General features: G+C 45.7%; 1 protein-coding gene across 4 annotated transcripts in view; it reads right to left on the bottom strand.

Moving 5' to 3' along the window:
• MAST2 (microtubule associated serine/threonine kinase 2) overlaps positions 1-18,129 on the bottom strand; it is a 309,296-nt gene extending 291,167 nt beyond the window's left edge. For 2 of the 4 annotated variants that reach the window (XM_059727771.1, XM_059727772.1), the window contains exon 1: positions 17,902-18,129. In XM_059727771.1, coding sequence (XP_059583754.1) covers positions 17,902-18,042 — 141 coding nt within the window. In that variant the 5' untranslated portion in view covers positions 18,043-18,129. The remainder of the gene's footprint in view (positions 1-17,901) is intronic. The other 2 variants (XM_059727773.1, XM_059727774.1) reach the window with 1 other exon arrangement.
• Positions 18,130-22,371: the final 4,242 nt, after the last annotated feature.

Raw genomic sequence — 22,371 nt, 5'->3', positions numbered from 1 at the left:
CATTTTGAAGCCAAGGAAACGACTTTACTATGTCTAACGTATGAGTCGTGAAACATAAGAATTAATTAGCAAGCCAAAGACATGAGTGGGAACCTGTCTGAGTTGGGGGAAGTCAGGAACCTGGCTTGCAGAAATACTGAATAGCCGATAGTCGCTGCAAAATACCAGCTTCAGCCCCAAGTAAAGTAGCTGGCTTTTTAGGTAGGAGGGCAGGCAAAGAGAACAACTAACTTCTGTACTGGGCAGTATTCACTCTCCCAACAATGGCAGGCAAGATATGTTAAGGAAATAGCTCCTACTATAGCTTCAACTATAACCAGCCTTTCCCCTTAGTTTCAGAAAATCCCTCTGCTTCTTAGATTACTACTCAAAGGCAGAGATGGAGAATTTCATAGAGAAAAATTGAGACAAACAAGCACTCAAAGAGAGCTAAAACCCCCCATGCAGAAGCAAAACAGTGGGATTCCAACATGAATGCAGTACTTTAACAGAACAGCTTGGGGGCAGAGGGGTATGAAAATTATCCAACAGTCAAAATCAGGAAAGAGCTCTTGGTTTCTACCTTAATGCATGAGAACAACTTGGATAAACTTTTCAAATATCTTGAGCCAACTGAGGAGCAGATATTTGCATCAGAGAAACCTGGAAAACAGCTTCATACAGCCCAGCCTAAAGCACTAAATCAGTATCATAACAAATGCTAAAGTTACACTGGAATCCAAACATGAGAACAGATACAATCTTAAAACCATGCAGGTTTTACTCAATCTAATGAAGTATCAGACCCAGTAACACTTTGGTGACCCACTACTAGTGCTCTCAAGATCAGAGGACTGAAGGTTAATAAAATCAGCTAGCTCCTCTACCTATATCCTGTTTGGCTTTACAATTTCCTAGTCTTCTCCCTTTGGTCAACTTTTTAAAAGTACCACCCCATCTCCCCGGCCTTTCGTCACCTCCATAAGTACACTGATTAAAAAACACTATGCCTTAACTTATTTTTTCCTAAGAACCTTCATTGTCTTATCCCCAACTGTTCCTTTAATAACCTAACAAGCTTTGCAGACTTGCCCGAAAGCGCTCTTCCGGGATTTATTCCAACGTTTACCATATGTCCTCTCTCCAAAGCAATTTCTATTATTCAGTGAGATGCGGACAATAAATCTTTGTCAGAAAGTCCCAAGCTGCCACGACTAGTAATATTTCTTCAAGCCTGGATTTTTCAGCTTGATCAGAGAAAAATAAAGCCAATTTAGTTTTGCCTAAATGATTATCAGAATTCCATTCTTCCAAGTAAAACTTTTAAATTACCCCATTTATCAAAGAACTTTCTGAGCAGATATAAAGAAAACAAGAGAAATTAAAGAGGAGTTTTGGGAGGAGTGTCATCCTTATGTTATTTTTCCTACTGAATTCCAGCCAAATGAATGAGATCAATAAAAAGTCTTTATGAAAGGGATAAACTAGTCAGAGAGAATTAATGCATCTGGAAGTGGAAATTAAATTATTCAATGGATGCTACTTCTCAGCAAGATGGAATGCTAGTGACTAAACTGCTAAGTATATGGGAAGTAAGCATCTGATTTAGTTCAGTTTTCTAGTGGAAGAATACAACTACAGTTACCTGAAAAAAATTGGAGAAGTTTCTGCAATTAACACCTACCTAGTAACAGGGTTAAATATTAAGTAGTGATTTCTCCCTTCCAAAAAGGACGGACGCAATAATGATACACCTTACCTGGCAGCATTCTACACATGGAAAATCTGCACTTAAATCATTAACAAAAGTTACCAGATGAATTAAAAATAAAGTTTCCCCATTTCATGCTACAGAAAGCTACCTCTTTATAAATCTCTTAGGACAGGGGTACTCAACCACCAGCCTGCAAGCCAAATGCAGCCTGCAGAGCCACTGCATCTGGACCACGGAGCTCCCTCCCCATGGGGTGGGAAATTTGACAGTGGGGGAGCAGTAGCCATTAATAGTCACCCTCCCCCTTCCAAATTCCCAAACCCCAAGCCCTGCACTAGCACTCGCAGCCAGGTCACACCCCCTCCTCCCCTGCATCTGGACTGGGGCTAAGCCACGCCCCTTCCCCCAATGGGGCAGTTTGAGAGCAAGCCACACCCCCTTCTCCCCCCCTGCAGGACCAAGCCATGACCCCTTTCCCCCACAGCAGGGGCACCCTCTTTCCCATCTGGGCCCAGGGTGTAACAACCTACAGCCGGTGGGCCAGATCTGGCCAGCAGAGCCATGCCTTCGCCGGGGGGGACCCTCACCATGTCAGCCACCTGGGGCTCCGGTGGAGGGGAGACTGACCCACGCTGCACCGCAGTCTGGCACTACGGGCTTCAGTGGAAGGGGACATTTTCTGCACCACGAGGGGAGCAGCAGTGGCACAAGCAGGTCCTAATGCCCACCTGCCTCTGACCTGAGCCAAATCATATTGCCACTCCCCATCTCAAAGCATAGCCAAGGTCTAGGCAGTTTAAAGCGAGGGCAAGAGACGTTATTTAGTTCTGAAATTAAGCAGGTGCAATACAATCCGACTCTGCAAAGTATCTATTCTCTAGGTACCGCCCTTTTTGTTGAAGCCAATGCAATAACTGCAATTACACAAATCACTTCTTTTTTCAAGAGCTATTTTCAAATATCATGCAACTATTCACAAAGTTTTGGATTCTTCCATACAGGACTAGGCTTTCACAGAAAGGGTTCTTTCCACTACAAGAGACCGGGGTGATCCAGTCAGCAGCTAAGTCTAAGAGCTGTGGTCTTGTTCAGCATGAAGCAACCAACAACACTTTCGCTCTCTCCGCCTGTTGTATCATTCTAACAGACAAGGGACCTAGTGGGAAAAGCACGCTACACATTTCAGTCATTTCAGAGAAGACATCTGCTGGATTGGCCTTCTGGTTTTTCCTCACTGAAGAAGAAATTAGGAGCACTGCTGAATTCAGGAAACTTGAGGAAGTTTAAACTTTTCTTTAAGTCTGCAGTGATGTGTCTCTTGTGGTCTCCCTAGGAGGAAGAGGAGACAGTTGTCACACATGCTAACAACCCAGTGCCTCGAGGAGCAACAGCTGAGGTATTGGTGACTGTCACCCAGTTCTCAGTGCTCACCAGTGCGATCGATCTCTGAAGACGCTCTGTATTTCCCTGAGCCCTGCCAAACGTACACTTTCAAAAATACACTGCAGAATGCAACAAGCTCTCTTCTACAATACTCCTCACTTTTTATTCCACTATTTCTCTCCTGCTTCTATCCACACATTGGTAAGACAGCCTGAGAGGCATGCCCAGATGCTTATGCTGGGAGCTATTGCAGACAGCACCTTCATTATTAAGGATTTTCCCAAAAAAGGCTCTAGAGCCCCAAAAACTAAACAATATAATTTACTGAAAGCTTAAGAGTTATCATGGTGGGTGACTTCCTCCTTAGGGGGACTGAGGGGGCAACCTGTCACCCTGACCCCCTAGCTCATGAGGTCTGCTGCCTCCCTGGATCTCACGTCTGGGATGTGACAGGAAGGATCCCTGAACTCATCCGGCCCTCCGACCATCATCCCGTGATACTCATCCATGCAGGCACCAATGATATGGCACGGAGAGGTCCGGGCTGAGTCACGCCTGACTACAGGGCTCTGAGAGCTGGGCTCAAGGGTCTGGGGGCACAGATACTTTTTTCTTCAAACTTCCCAGTCACAGGACATGGGCTCTGGAGGGACAGGTGCATCGGCGAGTTGAACAGAAGACTCTGGCAATGGTGTCACTGTGAGGGGTTTGGCTTCCTCAACCACAGTCCGCACTTCAGAGAGAGGACTGTTGGGAAGGGATGGCCTCCACCTCACCTGGAAAGGGAAGAAGCTAGTTAGGGATCTTCTGGAAGGGCTAAACATTTTTAAATCTGCAGGTCCAGCTCTTCTCAGCCAGAATGGCTGACCTTCTTGACAGGGCTTTAAACTGAGACCGCTGGGGGAGGGGTGGTCTGTCACTTGTAGCCCAGGTCATGTCAGCCGCACTACCAACACCTTGGGCAGCCCAAGGGAACCCGCTCTGGCAACAGCCCAAGGAAAGGTCCCACTTCACCCCTCAGGGAAGCATCGGGCTTCTCATGGCAGACTTAACTGCCTGTACACAAACGCCAGAAGCTTGGGAAATAAACATGAGGAACTGGCCCTTCCCCTATGTGAAAATAACTATGACCTTGTAGTGATTTCGGAGACCTGGTGGGGCTCCACCTACGATTGGCCGGTGGCAGTAGAGGGTTACACCGTGTATAGGAGAGACCGTGTGGGGAAGAGGGGTGGGGTGTTGCTCCCTACATCAAGGATCAGCTCACCTTCCTGCAGATTGAGTTTCCAAACCAGGAAGAACATCCTGAGACCCTCTGGGTCAAGATACAAGGAGGACATGGGGAGAGTGACGTACTTGTAGGAGTCTACTAGAGACCTCCCCACCAAGAGGAAGAACTAGATCGGGAATTCAACAGGGAACTGGTCAAAGCCGCAAGCTCCCAATGCATGATCGTCATGGGGGGACTTCAACTTCCCTGTCATCTCTTGCGATAACCAGGCAGCCAAATCTGACAGGTCGCACAGCTTTCTCACGTGTATTGTTGACCTCTACCTAACCCAGAAGGTCTATGAGCTGACTAGGGGAGAGGCATTGATTGATCTGGTCCTGGCCAAAGGGGAAGACCTGATGAGCTATCTGAGGATCGAAGGGAGCTTGGTGACAGCAACCATGAATTGGTCACCTTCTTAGCTCACCAAAGAGCAGGCAAGCCCCTCAGTAAAACAGAAGTCCTTAACTTTGGGAAGGCTGACTTTTGCAAACTGAGAGAATTGGTCAGTCAGGAAATGAGAGGCCATACCCCACCCCAGAAAAGGGAGTACACAAGGAATGGTCATCTCTCAAAAACAATCCTTGAAGCACAGGGGAAAGCTATAATACCATCTCGCAAGAAATGCAGTCAACGGGCAGGGAAGCCCCTATGGCTGAATAAGGAACTGTTGGACCTCATTATGATCAGAAGAGTAGCCTACACCAGCTGGAAAACAGGAAGCATCAAAAAGGATTACTCTGCACTTGCCCGCACCTGTAGAGAGCAGTTAAGAAAAGCCAAGGCACAAACCAAACTCGGGCTAGCTACGGAAATCAAGGACAAAAAAAGTCCTTCTTCAAATACGTGGAAAGTCAAAAAAAAGGACAAAAGATAGCACTGGGCCCTTGTGAGATCCAATGGGGCAACTGACATCAGACACCCAAGAAAGGGCCAATCTCCTAAATGACTTTTTTGCATCGGTTTCTCACCCTCCCAGGAGGATGACACTATCAGGAATGGCACAAGCCATTCCAGGAGCGGGTGATGGGCTCAAAATCAATGTGGATCAGGTGAGGGAACACCTTGAGAAACTGGACATTCACAAGTCCACGGGCCCAGACAAGATGACCCAAGAGTCTTGAAGGAGCTGGCAGACATCACTGCATCTCCCTTGAAAGAGATATCTGAAAATTTGTGACACTCGGGCGAGGCCCCAGATGACTGGAAAAGAGCTAACGTGGTCCCTATCTACAAGAAAGGGAGGAGGGATGACCCAGGGAACTATAAACCAATCAGTCTGACGTCCATCCCTGGAAAAATCCTGGAGAAAATTGTCAAGGGATCCATCAACACCAGACTGACGGAAGGCAAGCTTCTGAATGCCAGCCGACGTGGCTTTGTGACTGGCAGGTTTTGCCTGACCAACCTCATCTCCTTCTGTGACCAGGTAACATGTGCCCTGGACAAGGGAGATGATGTGGACTTAATTTATCTGGATTTCAAGAAAGCTTTTGACCTAGTTCCTCATGATATCCTCATGGTTAAGCTGGGGAACTGTGGCCTTGATCATCATATGGTCCAGTGGCTAGGGAACTGGCTATGGGGTTGGACCCAAAGCGTACTAGTTGATGGGAACAAATCAACGTGGTGCAGGATGACCAGTGGAGTCCCTCATCAAGGCTCAGTACTTGGGCCAGTACTTTTTAACATCTTCATCAATGTTCTGGATTCAGGAGTCAGATGTGAACTGGCCAAGTTCATGGATCATAACAAATTATGGGAAACCATGGTCACACCGCAGGACAGGCTAGGGATACAGGCCAACCTGGACACACTCTCAAGGTGGGCCGACCAAAGCCTGATGGCCTTCAATGAAGAGAAGTGTAAGGTGCTGCACCTTGGTAGGAAACCCCCCCCCCCCCCCCCCCCAACATACTCACAGGCTCCACAATGCTACACTCGTTACCACCACGACCGAAAGGGACCTGGGGGTCTTGATTGACCACAAAATGAATATGAGCCACCAATGCAATGCTGTGGCTGGCAACGCAAACCAAACTCTGGCATGTATCCACCGACGCATCTCAAGCAAAACCAGGAAAGTCATCCTCCCGCTTTACTTGGCCCTGGTGAGACTGCATTTGGAGTACCACGTCCAATATTGGGCCCCCCACTTCAGGAAGGATGTGGAGAAGCTTGAGAGAGTCCAGAGGACAGCCACTCATCTGATCCAAAGCCTGGAGGGCAGGCCACAAGAGGAGAGGCTGAGGGACTTGGGACTCTTCAGTCTAGAGAAGAGAAGGTTCAGGGGGGACTTGGGAGCAGCCTACAATTACATAAGAGGGGTACATCAGGACCTGGGAGAACAGCTGTTCATCACAGCTCCCCAATGGGATAACGAGGTCTAATGGCCATAAACTCCAGGAAGGCCGATTTGGACTAGACATAAGAAAAAAGTTCTTCACAGTGCGTATGTTCAGGGTCTGGAACATCCCCCCCGAAGGTTGTGCAAACACCTACTCTGGACTCCTTTAAAAAACAGGTAGATATAGTTCTTGCTGGGGTCACTTGATCCCAGCTGAGTTCCTGCCTATGGCAGGGAGGCTGGACCCGATGATGTCATGAGGTCCCTTCCAGCTCCTAATGTCTATTTTATAGATTTCATAAAGTGCAATAAGACAATAGTTGCAATAAAAGGATCCCATTTTCCTCTGATTTTCAGTTTTGCTGAAAATGCAGCAGGGAGAACGTGGAAGGGCCTCCTGAAGCTGAGGCTGCAGGAACAAACACACCTGGGACTCTGGAATTTGGTCATTCCTCCCTGCCAGGAACTGACTGCCTTGTCAGCTACAAACAGAATGAAAAGTAAGCGTAAAAGACCTGTGGGCCTTTCTCCACAGAAAAATACCAAATGTACAGACACCAAATTAGGAGTAAACTTACAAAATACCTTCAAAGTAAATTGAGATGAACAAGCTAGCATAAGTGAGATAATTTAGTACTAATTAACAGGAATCCCTGAACATGGACAGCAAAGAAAAAACATAAAAACAAAATTAGAAAGCTGTAGTTTATTAGCTGCACTCAAAAGGGATTAATGCAATCCTTAAATGTATGCAAAGGGAAATACTGAGTTGAAGTAGGGAAGTGATCTCACCTGTGGTCACAGCAGTAACAGTCTTATGGTCAGTTCTGGTGTCCACACTTCAAGGAGGATACGGAAATGCTAGAGGAAGGTTACTCAAATAACTCAGGGCCTGAAGAAGTCTTTCAGTGTAAGGCTTAATGAACTCAACTTATTTGTCTTATCAAAATAAAGGCTGAAAAACAATGCGATCACTATATCCAAGTATTTATACATGAAAACAATACCAGATGGTAGAGAACTTTTCGACCTTGCTGAACAATATCCAATGGCTGAAAGATGTATCTTATGTCAAGGTTTGATTTCATTTCCTTGCTCTGAAAGTAATTAAACGAGGACACAAGGTGAAAAAGAAGGCAGTAGATTGAAGGACCACTTGGAGTCCTTCACACAAGTTTAAATATTTCTAAATTATGCTTTAATCCAATTTATAGGAGAAAGTCTACAGTCTTTATGTGGAGGGGCAGAGGTCCATCTGAACTAGCCATGGTATTCTTGTCTGGCCCTGAATCTGTAGATCTAAATCTCCCTGCTCATACCCTTCCTCCATGGACACACATTTGCCTTCCTTTCCTGAGCCTTCTCATAGAATCACAGGTTGCAGCTGCTCTGTGAATGATTACGATGACATTTACAACTAGACCATTTGCCATATCCTAGATCACTTTACTATATCTAATAATTTTTAATACAGATTAGCTAGAAATTGTATGATTCAAGTTTTAAGCTCGTCACCTGGAGGGATCAGAAAGGAATTTTTTTTCCTCCGTGATGTATTCTTCTTTTCCAACGTCCTTTTAGAGGTTAGCCACAAGTGAAGAGGAGACTTACAGCACAGCAGATTATCCACAAACAACTACAGAGGACACTTGATGAGACAGTGTTCCAAGGACAGTGATCCAAGATGGTACAGAAAATCGTCTTAACTGTTTGACCAGTGTGGACTGCCCACATAAGCAAAAGATTAGAGACTGCTCATGTGACCCAAGGAAAATTCCTTCCCAAGGAATCTAGATGTGTTTTCAATTTGCCCTGCTGCATGGGTATAGATCACCAGTTGGGATCACTTGTATATAGTGCCTGATGCCCCTCTAATAACATTAGTGCAGAACAATGAAAAGAAGGGGGATAGAAACAAACCAAAAAAACTGCATAGCTTCTTTCTCACTTACCACTGCCTAGTTAAACTAGTACATGCAAATAAAAGACACTTTGGCAAGTGAGGACCTATCAAGGACTGACTATAGTTCAATCTTCTTATGCAAATACAGCAGAAACACCATTTAACTTTGAAGATCTAGTCCAGGAGTCAGGAAACCCGTGTTCTAATTCAGCTGATGCTGATTATCATCTTAGCTAAGTCAACTTCTCCACCTATAAAATACCCATCTATGATAACATTTACCATACCTACAGTGTCACATCGTTCTCCAGACTTAATATATGAAGGAGGCCACTTTTCAAAGGCAAAGGGCAGTTTAACACTCAACTCCAACTAACTTAACACTTGGTCACCTAATTGCTCTTTGCATCTTCAAAAGTCTTCCACTATGTATTTATAAAATATAACAACAAATTCTTGAGATGGAAAACAGTGTAAGTCACAGAAAGCAGGGTTATTAATACTGGCCATTAATGAGGTCTGGCATAGTTCATAAGACCTTTTTTTCCAGTTGCTTGTAAGTTTTGATATGTTTCTACCATTTGGGCTAAACTTTTATACACAGAGTCTGCTTCAAACTGAATGTTTCCACAGTTATTTCAACAAGGCTGGAAGAAAATGTTTTGCTCATATTAAACTATGAACCTTTTACTGGAAAGTTCTGACACATCCTCCTATGTTTGAGAGCAAGGGCTTGAAATTTGGCATGGGATTACATCTTTTTGCAGAGAGACATAGTTAGCTGTCAGAACTAAAATCTGACCTTCTTCAAGTGTAACCAGCCAACACTGCATCCTGGGTGGTGGCAGCATAAAAGAGCAGGAACAACAGCTGGAGGTTTGCTCCAGGCAGCTTTGGCAGCTGGGGGGGGGAGTGAGGACGACTAACATTGTCAGGTAGCCATTTAAATGCAGATTTGTAGCTGCCAAAAAAGAAAGTAACATCTCTGCCTCTCAGAAGGGTGAGGTACCCCCTTGCCCAATCACTATTTTGGTGCCACCCTCCCCTGGCTTGTGCCCTCATCACCCACACACTGTTACAGTGCTTGCGCTTAAGAACACTGCATAAAACCAAGACCACTTCTCCACAAAAGTCTTCAGCAAAAAGGATGTTGGTGGAGACATCAGCTCATGACCTGCCCTCCAGGCAACGAGAGAGGTAGAGGAGGAAGAATAAAGTAGACATGTGGACTAGGAACAGTGGTAGTTAAAAATGATTTGAGAAAAGAACAAAGCAAATTTAAAAAGTGGAGCAAAAATTAAATTATTTTGCTTTCTCTTCATGGCTGCATCTTGGAAAGTCGGAGCTTAAGAAACACATACAAGTAACTTTACTCACGAGTATTCTCACTGAAATCAATTACAGCACTCGCGTACAAATTAGCCGGATCACAGTCTTGGACTGTGAACTCTCCTGCTTTAGCATATTTCTAATGTTATCACAATTCAGGACATGATTTCCGCTTGAGAAATATTTGGCATAATTCGCTTTGTTTCTGCTTATTATACTGCTTTGCACAAAACCGTATCACCACACACTAGCAATGTCAAATAAAAAAAAAAATCCTTGTAATAACCCTGTAATGTAGAACAAAAAAACTTATGCAAAACTTTTGGGCCAGCTTACATGCTACTTTTATAAAAAGAACCCAACAGTTGTCTGTTTTTCCTTCCAAAGGGAAAAAACATCCGAACTGAAATGAACATTTTTCCTGCCAACTAGAACAAAATTATTACCCTTGAAAGAAACATAAGTCCTACAATCTTAAAATGTCAAAGTTCAAGATATTTGTGCTGAAATGAATATAAACTTGTCCAACTTCAGACAATTACAAAATGAGGATGTGTGCACACAGCATATTTTTGAGAAAAGAAATAATGGATATTGTCTTCATAGTCTCTATTTTACACTAAGAAAAACACATTTCCTAATTTATCTTAAAAACAGTTTTAATCCGATAAACCCTTATATAGCTGGATATATGTTTCCGCCTTGAAAATATAGATGTATTTCTTGTATCTATTCCTTCCCCCTCGCCTCCTTGCCACCAAGCAAGATCTATGTTCACGAAAGAGGACTGTCTATTATTTATGTCACACTAGTGCCTAAAGGCCTAAAATGAAAATCAAGGCTCCACTGTGTTGAGTGCTCTGCAAATATATAGAGACACAGCAATTGCCCCAAAGACATTACAACATTATTTAAAACAAGATACAATAAATAACTTAAGATAGGATGAAAGGGAGGACAAGAGTAACAACAATAAGATCAAAAGGTTAGAGCTGGAAAATGAATATTTTGACTAACAATGATTTTAACACGGTACCTGACAATCTCTGTCCCTACCCTTATGGTATACTCACACTAGCAGCCCCGTCTGCCAAGGACGTGCAGTGTACAGAGATGAGTATGGTATTCAAGTTGTAGGCATACAGGTCTAGATGCAAAAGTAATCAGAACTCGTGGTAGAGGTGTTATCTGTTATTAGATCAACTAGATTTTTGCAAAAAAAAAATCTTTAATTGCAAGCTTTCAGGCACAAGCACTGTTTTCTCCTATGCCTGAAGAAGGGCACTTGTGCCCAAAAGCTTGCAATTAAAGAATTTTTTTGCAAAAATCTAGTTAGTCTAATAAAAGATAACACCTCTCCCACAAGTTCTGATTCCTTCAGAGATAAGCATGGCATTATCAGTGATATTTTAGCATCATCCAGATTCATTTATTAATGCAGAATTTGAAAAAGACCAGTCACCAGCAGTGATCGATAGGACCTACACCATCAATCCTTGAATTCAAGCATTAATGACATTTAAGCTTTCATCAAGAGACTAGTATTCTTCATAGTTCCAACAATAACCTTCCAAATTTGAACTAAATATGAAGCACTTGTCTCGTCTTCCAAGTTCACAGAGTTCTCATGGTTCTAGCTCTACACTGAAACCCTGAAGTCAAATCAATGAGACTTCAATCAGTTTCTCAGTTAATATTCCAAAACCACAATCCTAACACTGACAAGAACATCAGCTCTGTTCCAGAAAGTGATGAGCATTAGCAGCAATAGGCAATGGAGTACTCAGAGGGCGGAATGAAACCTTGAGGGATTACACAGGAACAGATTTCCGTCCCCCATATCAGTCAAACTCTGAGGTAGCAAGGGTGTAAATTAAGTCCTCTCCCACTTCCTTCCAGCAGTTACTCAGGTGACAAAGTGTGCCAGGTATTCACTAGCCAAAGGTCCACGCAAAACAGAGACCTCCACAGGCAGGTCCAGCAGAGAGCACACCCTGTAAGATTTCCTTCAATTTTCTTCTGCCAGAACCCACCATGACCTGCTAGGAACTCTCGATAATGCACTGACCCATATAGTTTACTGGCTGATCCTCTACTTGTGTTCTGTATTAGTCCAGTTAATTAGTCCAGGCTGATAAAATAAGTCTCTTATTAAATTGTAACATTTTAACAACTAACAGATTTGATATGAAGACAGTTAACCAACAACTGACTATTTTTATATCAAAAAGTTATTCCGCCTTCAATAGCTCAGCTGGTTGAGATAAGGACTGTAGCATACTTGGCAAGATTTCCTTGAGTGCTTGGTTTGACTCCAAATTGAAGGACTACTTTTCTAAAAGCCAGAAGCTGCACCAGGAAAGAAGCAGGGGCTGCAAATTCTGGACTTACCCTATGTGTTGTATAATGACAGGGGGCCTGGGCCCACCACCAGGCCACAAGCCCCACTCAATGGCTAGAGGGAAGCCATTAAATGCACAACAACTGATTTTGGGAGGGGGGGGGGGTTAACTCCCAATCAAGTACGGAGGGTGCAGACAAAGCACCCACACAACCACCAGGGGCTTAAGCTTAACCAAGATGCCAAGAAAGGACACTGAGCAGAAAACTCCAGCGGCTTCCGCTGGCCCTCAAAGGCATCCAAGGAGTTAGTGAACACCACCCAAGTGGTGGTCACTAAAAAGGCTGACTTTAATAGGCTCAGGGGACTAGGGACCAAGAGCCTAGATGCTTTCAGGGTCCAGGATGGGTTGTCATTCCTCAAGGAAACCATCCTTTGGGCTCAGAGAGAGACAATCCCATGGCAGAGGAAAGGGGGCAAAGGGGCCAGGAAGCCCCTTTGGCTAACCAGGGTCATCCAGGATACCTTAAGGGCCAAAAAAGAAGCATACAGGAAGTGGAAGCAGGGGGTAGCTAGCAAGGAGGAGTACACTTCTTTGGCCCGCACCTACAGGGAGTCGGTCAAGAAGCCCAAGGCAGCTCTAGAACTCAGGCTAGCGGCAGGGATTAAGGAAAATAAAAAGCCCTTCTTTAGGTATGTTGGGAGCAAGAAGAGTGTGCAGGGTAGCATAGGACCACTACAGGATGGGCAGGGGGGCTTAGTGACGGATAGCAGGGACAAGGCAGAGCTCTTCAATGAGTTTTTTGCCTCTGCCTTCTTAAATAGGAACCTAGACGAACCCTCAACATGCATCACGGACACCAACAAGGGGAACATCAGCCGACCAACGGTCAGTGCCAACACGGTAAAAAGACACTTGGAGGGACTGGACATGTTCAAATCACCGGGACCGGAGGGACTGCACCCACGGGTAATGAAGGAATTAGCGAGTGTCATAGCTGAATCACTGGCAAGGATATATGAGCACTCATGGTGCTCAGGTCAGGTCCCAGAGGATTGGAAGAGGGCCATTTTCACCCCAATCTTTAAGAAGGGGAGGAAGGAGGATCTGAGGAACTATAGACCAGTCAGCCTTACCTCTATCCCTGGGAAAATCCTAGAAAAAAGAATCAAGGAGCACATCTGTGGGAGCCCACTGGCTAATGTGATGAGGAGGGGTAACCAACATGGGTTATAGCAGGCAGGTCCTGCCTGACTAACCTAGTTTCTTTTTACAACAAGGCCACCAACTGTTTAGATGCAGGAGTCGAGGTGGATGTTATCTATCTGGACTTCAAGAAGGCCTTTGACATGGTATCCCATACCATCCTTATAAATAAACTGAGGAGATTTGCCTTGGATGATTATACAGTAGACTGGGTAGCAAACTGGCTCGAGGGTCGCACTCAGAGAGTGGTGGTGGATGGGTCGGTGTCAGCCTGGAAAGATGTGTGCAGTGGAGTCCCTCAGGGCTCAGTTCTGAGGCCGATGCTGTTCAACATCTTCATCAGCGATCTGGACGAGGGGGTAGAAAGCACCCTGTCCAAATTCACGGATGACACAAGAATATGGGGTGAAGCTAGCACCCTGGAGAGGAGGAACCAGATCCAGGCTGACCTAGACAGGTTGGGGAAGTGGGCAGAGAGCAACAGGATGCAATTCAATAAGAACAAGCGTAAAGTGCTGCACCTAGGGAGGAAGAACTGCCATCATACCTATAGGCTGGGGGGCGATCTTCTCAGCACCACTGAGGCAGAAAGAGATCTTGGAGTTACTGTTGACTCCAGGATGAACACGAGTCGTCAATGTGATGAAGTAGTCGGCAGAGCCAATCGCACCTTGTTGTGCATCCACAGGTGCTTCACAAACAGGTCCAGGGAGGTGATTCTCCCACTCTACGCAGCACTGGTCAGGCCACAGCTGGAGTACTGTGTCCAGTTCTGGATGCCACAGGTCAAGTGGGATGCAGACAACCTGGAGAGGGCCCAAAGACGAGCCACTCATCTGATTAGAGGCCTGCAGGGAAGGCCCTACGAGGAAAGGCTAAGGGACCTCAACATTTTCAACCTCTCCAAGAAAAGGTTTAGAGGGGACCTTGTGGCGGCATACAAATTCATAAAAGGAGAGCAACATGAAGTAGGCGACGATCTGTTTACCAGGGCACTCCCTGGAACAAGGAATAATGGCCATACGCTACTGGAGAGAAGGTTTAGACTGGACATTAGAAAAAAGTTCTTCATGGTCAGGGTTGCCAGGATCTGGAATGGGCTTCCAAGGGAGGTGGTGCTCACCCCATCCTTGGGGGTCTTCAAGAGGAGACTTGTTCATGAACCCTGGTTTGGTGACACTTTTCTTGCCTGCCAGGGGCAGGGGGTCAGACTAGACGACCCACTAAGGTCCCTTCCGACCCTAGAATCTATGAAGCTCTGCTCAGAGATGTGCACAGACAAGGGAAAGGAAAACAGTGCCCCCAGATCCCCTCCAGCCAGGATCTCCTTCCTGGTCTGGTAGATAGCCATCTTGGCCACAGCCAAGAATAAACAGATTGACCAGAAGGTCCCTGGATTTTATGAATAAATTGAAAAAGTGTGGGGAAAAGCAAAAGAAGAGAGAGAACTAGAATAGGGGCTGCAGCCTAGCACACCCCAGGTATACATGCTCCAGGGAATTCCCCCTGGCTGCAGAAGGGGCAGGTGTCGGGGGAGCGGACACTGGGCAGCAAAGACCAATCGACTGACCCAGGAAACGGCAGTTCTTATGCAACAGGTCCTCTTGCTCGTAATTTCAATGACTATCATTTTTCATTTTGTCTTGGAAAAAAAGGTGCTTTTCAGTATCTCATTTCAAAGATATAAAATACCTTTTTTCTTCTGTCTAAACATACATCAACACACAATTTTAGCAAGACTAATAGGGCTATATTTAACCAATACAAAAGACCTACAGGAGATAATTTGTTTTATATGTGTAGTGGTGAAATGACTCTGAACTCCAATTGCAAAGATTTACTCTTCCTAAACACTAACTAAACAATCCTGAACATCAAAAGGCTAAGTGCTACTTTAATACTAAATATGTTCAACACACTCGTCCAGGCATTGTAGTCTCTTACTATTATCCATCAGTGGGACAGAACTATTATATAAACCTTTTAAGAAAGGACTACAAATTACACAGAATAAACATAGTCACATCCAAAGAAATCTAGGCCCAAGATTTATTTACCTGACAACCAAATGAATCCCAGGGAGCACTATTTACCTCCCAAAGCAGCAAAATGAAACAATACACTACAACACCTTAACTGTATGGACACTGCATTTTTGTAGAACGGGAGATGGAAACTTCCCAGAGCCGTAGACGGGAACAACCTAACTCAATCCTAGGTGGGGTGATGTTCTGATTGGCTGCCAATTCTTCCTGCCTCTGTCCCCTCAGCTATGGCACAGACTCCGTGGCCCAGCCCCTCGCCACCCAGCCCCAGAGCAGGCAAAGCCCCCTGCCACTGACAAGCCGTTGAAGCCCCCGGCTCTGAATCTCACCCACAGCACGTGGGCTATATACGCTGCCAACCTCACCCCCATTTTACAGGATGGCAGAGAGCACAACTGTTTCTATTTAAAAAGTTTACCTGTCTTTTCCACCTGCTCTTACTTCCTATGTTAGTCCTGTCCAGAGACATGTAAAGAAGACTTAATAATTGGGTTGCTTTTCAACAAATACAAAGCATAGCTTTGAAGGTCTCCTATAATTGTAATCATAGCATTCAGAAGACCTCAATTATCATTATTTTTAATTTAAGAAGTGGGCTGGACAGATTTAAGTGGGGAAAACATAAGCTGGGATTTAGAGGTTAAAATGTCCTGGTGCCGTCCACATTTTTAAAACAATCTTCCAAGATTTCAGGAACTATCATGTGGAGGGGCAAGTTCCTCAACCCAAGACAAAAATTCTTCCTCCGTTAAGAACCGAAACAAGTTTTAAAGATGCATCAAATCAGCACTCGATTTCGGTGCAGACAAGGGTGGAATTCTTCAGAAAGAAAGATGCTAAAATCACTAGCATTAGTCAGCATTTCAATACAGAACTAGATTCTGCTACGCTTTTCTTTTTTTAATTTCCATGATAGGGTGTAGCACGGTCAATGGATGATAATCAGGTGCATGATGACAGTACAGAAATTTTGTGCTCTATGCAGCAATCTACACATATACACACAAAAGCTTGTGCTCTCCCTCTCCTCCCTATATACAGATATCTATATCAATAGATATATATAGACATATAGATATGAGGGGAGAGCCAGAATAGATGTGTGTGTGTTATATATACACATGGATAGGCATGTGGCTGGGGTCGTCCGACCCCACCGCTCTTTCCTGCCTAGGCAGGATGATCTGTTGAGGTCCTTTCTGACCCTACATCTATGACTCTATGGGAAAAGAGAACAGACATACAGTAAAATCCCTGATATCCAGCACGAGTAGGGAATGGTGGGTATTGGTAACCTAAAAATGCCCGTTACCTGAGGCACAGGGGTTTCCAGCCAGACGCGGAGCAGGAGGAGGGCTGGGTGGCGGCAGCGGTGGCTACATACGGAGCAGGGGGCGAGGGGCAGCAGCGGCGACTGCAGCATGCGAGCTCCCCCCCCAACCCGCCCAGAAAGAAATTCCAATTAATATAGTGCTCTGGTGACTCAAATGCCAGATAACAGGGATTTTACTGTATGTCTATGTATCTAGAGATCTATATATATATATGTGTGTGTGTGTGTGTGTGTGTGTGTGTGTGTGTGTGTGTGTGTGTGTGTGTGTGTGTGTGTTATACAGACACACGCGGGGAGAGAGGATAGACAGTCAGACACAGACGTGCGTGTGCGTGACAGACAGAGAGCGTGTGTTTTATAAATGCACATGGGGAGAGGTGTGCGTGTGATATATACACACGGTGGAGAGAGGATAGATATCGATATCTAGCTATATATAGAGAGAGAGCTGTACCTATCTATAGATATATCCATCTATCTATATCTATATGTAGATATACATAGAAAACAAATATAGATATACGCATGTGGGCGCATTATATACGCATGGGGAGATGGAAGATATATAGATACGTGCGTGTGTTATATACACATGGGGAGAGAATAGATGTATGCGTATGAGGATAGATAGATAGATAGATAGATAGATAGATAGATAGATAGATAGATAGATAGATAGATAGATGGTAGAAAATATATATATATTTATGGGGGCGAGAGATCAGATACGTGTCGTATTATATATGAAGAAGAGAACATGTATTTTTACTCGTACGTGCACACACACATGCACACATCACAGAATACCTATAACACGCACACGCACACACAGTGCCGTCCACACACACACACACACACACACGCAGACAGCTCTCCATACACATACCAAAGCGCAGACGTCTGTTCTCCCCGCGGTCCGTACCCCCACACACACACACACACACACACACACACGCGCGCGCGCGCGCACTGTGATACCCATCGCTGTGCCGGTGTCTCCACACGTGCCCCCGCGGGGTCCCCCCGCCCCGCGCGCCCCGGCCCCGCTACCTTGTCGGCGGCGCCCTCGGGCTCCCTGGCCCCGGCGGCCGCGGGGGCCGCGCGCCGCTCGGGGTCCCGGCGAGGGGGCGGTGGCGGCGGCGGTGGCGGGGGGGGGCCCGCCTTGTCCCCCCGGGGCCGGCCCTTCCTCATGGCGGCCTCAGCGGCGGACCGCACTCCTCCCGCCGCCGCCGCCCCCGCGGCCGGCCCGGCGCCGCCGCCTGCCCCCGCTCGCCCGCATCCCTGTCAGCGCCGCCAGCCCGCCGCTGCCGCCGCCGCCGCCGCAGCACGGCCCCGCCCCCAACACAGATATCGCGAGACCTCGCCGGGGGGGCGTGGCGGGCCGTTGGGCCGCGCGGGGCCGGGGGCGGGGCTGGGTGACGCCACGCGGTGGGGAGGGGCACGTGGCTGAGGGAGGTGCGAGGCCGCGGGGCGTTGTGGGAGGAGCTTTGGCTGCGGATGTCCAGTTGGGCCCTCCTCGGGGTCAATGCTGCCTTCAGGGCCACGCCCGAGGGTCAAGGCCATCCTCACGGCCAATGCCACATTGGTCAGTGGCCAAGGCTGTCGTCAGGGCCAAGGTCGGGGTCAAAGCCAGGGATCAAACCCATCTTTGGGGCCAAGATCAGGGATCAAAGCCATCTTCGGGGCCAAGATCGGGGTCAAAGCCATCTTCAGGGCCAGGATCAGGGGTCAAAGCCATCTTCAGGGCCAAGATCGGGGTCAAAGCCATCTTCAGGGCCAAGATCAGGGGTCAAAGCCATCTTTAGGGACAAAGCCAGGGGTCAAAGCCACCTTCGGGGCCAAGATCAGGGGTCAAAGCTTTCTTTGGGGTCAAAGCCATCTTCAGGGCCAAGATCGGGGTCAAAGCAATCTTCAGGGCTAAGATCAGGGGTCAAAGCCATCTTCAGGGCCAAGATCGGGGGTCAAAGCCATCTTCAGGGCCAAGATCAGGGGTCAAAGCTATCTTTAGGGACAAAGCCAGGGGTCAAACCCATCTTCAGGGCCAAGATCGGGGTCAAAGCTATCTTTAGGGACGAAGCCAGAGGTCAAACCCATCTTCAGGGCCAAAGCCAGGGGTCAAAGCCATCTTTAGGGACAAAGCCAGGGGTCAAAGCTATCTTCGGGGCCAAGATCGGGGTCAAAGCTATCTTTAGGGACAAAGCCAGAGGTCAAACCCATCTTCAGGGCCAAAGCCAGGGGTCAAAGCCATCTTTAGGGACAAAGCCAGGGGTCAAAGCTATCTTCGGGGCCAAGGCCAGATTGGCTAGGGTGCCAAAGCCATCTTGAGAGCCAGCCACACCATCAGTGCCTTGCCTCAGGGAGCCGCATGCCCAGGGCCGGAGGGGAGCAGCCAGCCTCGTGGTTGGAGAGCCCTCCCAGAAGGAGCCTGGAAGGCAGGTGCGACTCGCTGCCCTGCCCACGTAGCCGTCACGGTCTTCACGCTGAAGGAAACGAGTGGGTGGGATTGCACACCAGACAGCAATGAGCCGCCAGGCTAGCGCGGACCCCACCAGCGCTCAGCTGCCCGGCAGATGGACGCCTCCCCCACGCTGCCATCTCAGGCTGCAGAATGTCAGCTTTCCCTTCTTTTTTTTTTAAGAGAAGAGGAAAAAAGAGGTGGTTGCACAAGAAACCTCAGAAATACGAACCGCATGTAAACAAAGTGGCGGCGGCAGCAGCCGCCTGAGGCTGGAACATTGGCTCTGAGATGTGAGCTGTCCCAAGCGGCTCCTTGACCACATCCAAAAATGATAAATGTAAATACTAGTATTGTTAATTATGTGTTTGCTCATAAAAACAAGTTGGTCGTTAAGGTGCCACCTTGCCCCGTTTTCTGCATAAGAAAGGAAAATCACAGATGGATACAGTGTGCTTTGTATCATTTTAACACCAGGGATAGGGGCTTTTTGAAAATATGACCCCCCTCCGGCTCTTTTTTTCTAGTCTCAATCAACGAGCCAAGCCAAACCTAGCAGCATCCAAGCTGACTGAAACGAAACCAACCGCAGGAACCTCAGAAAAGCCCATGGCTAGATTTAAACCCCTCTTGAAAAGTAACCAAACAGTACAACACATGCCATCATCATGTATAACATTGACATAATATATGATGAACAGCCTCTGGTTGCACGCACACATTCAAGTGATCTGATCTGTTTTCCTGGTTGAAAAACTTACGTGGAGATGTCTGAACAGACATTTGACTGCTGAGTCCCTGAAGAGCAGAGAGCTTGCAGTGCTGACAGCTTGGGGGGCCCTGTGCACACATCTCCTTGTACTCTGCAGGCTCCCTCAGTCTGCCTGGAGACAGATGGAAGCACTGCATCTGGCAGCCCTGACTGATTTACCCAGGCTGCTCAGGGTCATCCTGTGACTCCCTGAAGCATAATGTGAGATTTGTGAACAGGAATGTGTTCTACTCCCTGCTTGACTGGAGCAGCAGAATCCAACCTGAGCAGGCACAAAGCACCCTGGGATACCATACAGACACTCACTCTCCCTCTTGGAAGTCATTTAACCCTGATTGTTCCTGGATTATTTTTCTCCCAGAACAGCCATTTTTTAATATGAATATCTGTACACTCATTTCTACCAGGAGAGCCATGACTTTCCCAACAGAAAATGAATGTCTGTGCACAGCTTCTGTGTGATGATGTGTGTTGATTTTGTCAGCAGATCTTGGAAAAGTCCCACTTTTTTGTTTTCCAAATGACCCTCACCAAATAGCAATAATATAATAAAACAGTAGGAGCAGATTTCTCCTACTGCTTATCTCTAGCCTCACACAGCATAGGTAGATGTTGGGACCCCGTGTGTTCTTTGTTAGATGGCCCTAAGTATTTTGCAAGACAATTAAAGCCAGTAGCATGCAGGGAAAAACATCTTAAAGTTCGATAACAGTTGTCTTAGTGAAATATTTCCTTGTAGTCAAATTGGAATAAGGAAGAAATAAAGCTTCCGCCATTTTTACTTGAAAAAAAATAACTATAATGATTCTTTAAATGATTAACTAAACTTAATTCCTCCTCTCCTAATTTATCTGAAGAACTGTCTTATATGAACGTGAAAGGACTTTGCCTTTACAACCTTACTGATTTTTGATAGTACATGATGCCTTCTTCTGCACTCTTTTCCAGCAGAAGCCTCCTTAAAGTATTAAAGCCTCCTTAAAGCCTACCCCTGTATTGCTCTGCATAAATCAGGAACCATTTCATTGGTATGGAAAAAATAGTTCTCATGCTGAAAATGTTAGAACCTGCCATATTACAAATTTTTTGGTTTTCAACAGAAGCACAAGGCAACAAAATAAACTTTTAAAAAATTTGCTGACAAAAGTGAGTGGGAGAATGCTTAAATTATTGTTTGAAAATTATTCTAGCTTGATGCTGGATTAGTGACCGCAATCCCCTTTAATCATAATGATGTGAGATTAAGATGAACAGCTGTTTAGAAATTTCCAGCTGGGAATCCTGTCCTCAGTAACCATCAAAGATGCACATTCGTGGAATCTTGGCTGCCTGTGCTAATGCTAGTCTATTAGGATGGCATAGTGCCTCTTCCTAAATTGTCTGGATCCTTGCCCTAGAGCATGCATGCCAGTGAGCTGTGATCTTAGAGAAACAACCTGCTATTCAGGTTGTTGATCTTAGAGAAACCACCTTGCTATGCTTGATCACACCTGCCCATTTTATGTGCCAGAAAAGAACACTTGAATAGAGGAGTACTATTGCTGATGGTGTTAATGGCAACTTGTATATCACTTTCTGCATTTGAACCCTATTAGCAACAGATCGTCAGTTTATAATAAACTAGCAGAAGAACCCATTCTTCGCCCGGGTTGCTAGTTTTGTAATTGCAGTGTGTGTTGATTTTCAAAGAACTTAGTACAACATATTTAGGGCAAAAATGTTGCTTATCTTTAAAGAACAAAGTACAACATATTTAACTTTTAACATGGAGAGAAAAAAAAAAAGGCAAGTGTCAATATAATAATGACAATCGAGTTGAAAAAAAAGACAAGCATCAATATAATAATGACAACTGAATTCACTGCATCCAAAATGGAGTGGTACCAATTTGTCACCAGAGAAGCAAAGGAATCCCAGTCAATGGTGGAAGCACCAAAAAGGGTCAAGTGAAAAATAACCCACCTATAATTTTCCTGAGGTGGTAGTCAGTGATTTTGGAAGGTTTAGAGTAGATAGGACCAATCATTCTCAAGTTATAAGCAAACATATATACATACAGACATACACTTCATTGTATATATATGGATTTACCGAGGAAAGTTAAAAGAGAAAGATGACGTGACTTGCTCACAGTCCAGTAGCGGATCATGTGTTAAGATCTGATTCTCCCAACTTACATAACATTTCAAACAGTTTTATTGTAATACTTACAACTACATCTTAAAAATATTGTACAAATATTTATTTCCCTCATTTTTTATATGTAATGGGAAAGAACAGGTTGTAAGTAGAA

The sequence above is a fragment of the Alligator mississippiensis genome, chromosome 5 (assembly GCF_030867095.1).
Source record: "Alligator mississippiensis isolate rAllMis1 chromosome 5, rAllMis1, whole genome shotgun sequence".
In the NCBI taxonomy this organism is placed as follows: domain Eukaryota; kingdom Metazoa; phylum Chordata; order Crocodylia; family Alligatoridae; genus Alligator; species Alligator mississippiensis.
The sequence above is the reverse complement of the archived record's forward strand: the minus strand, read 5'-3'. Positions and strand labels throughout refer to the sequence as shown.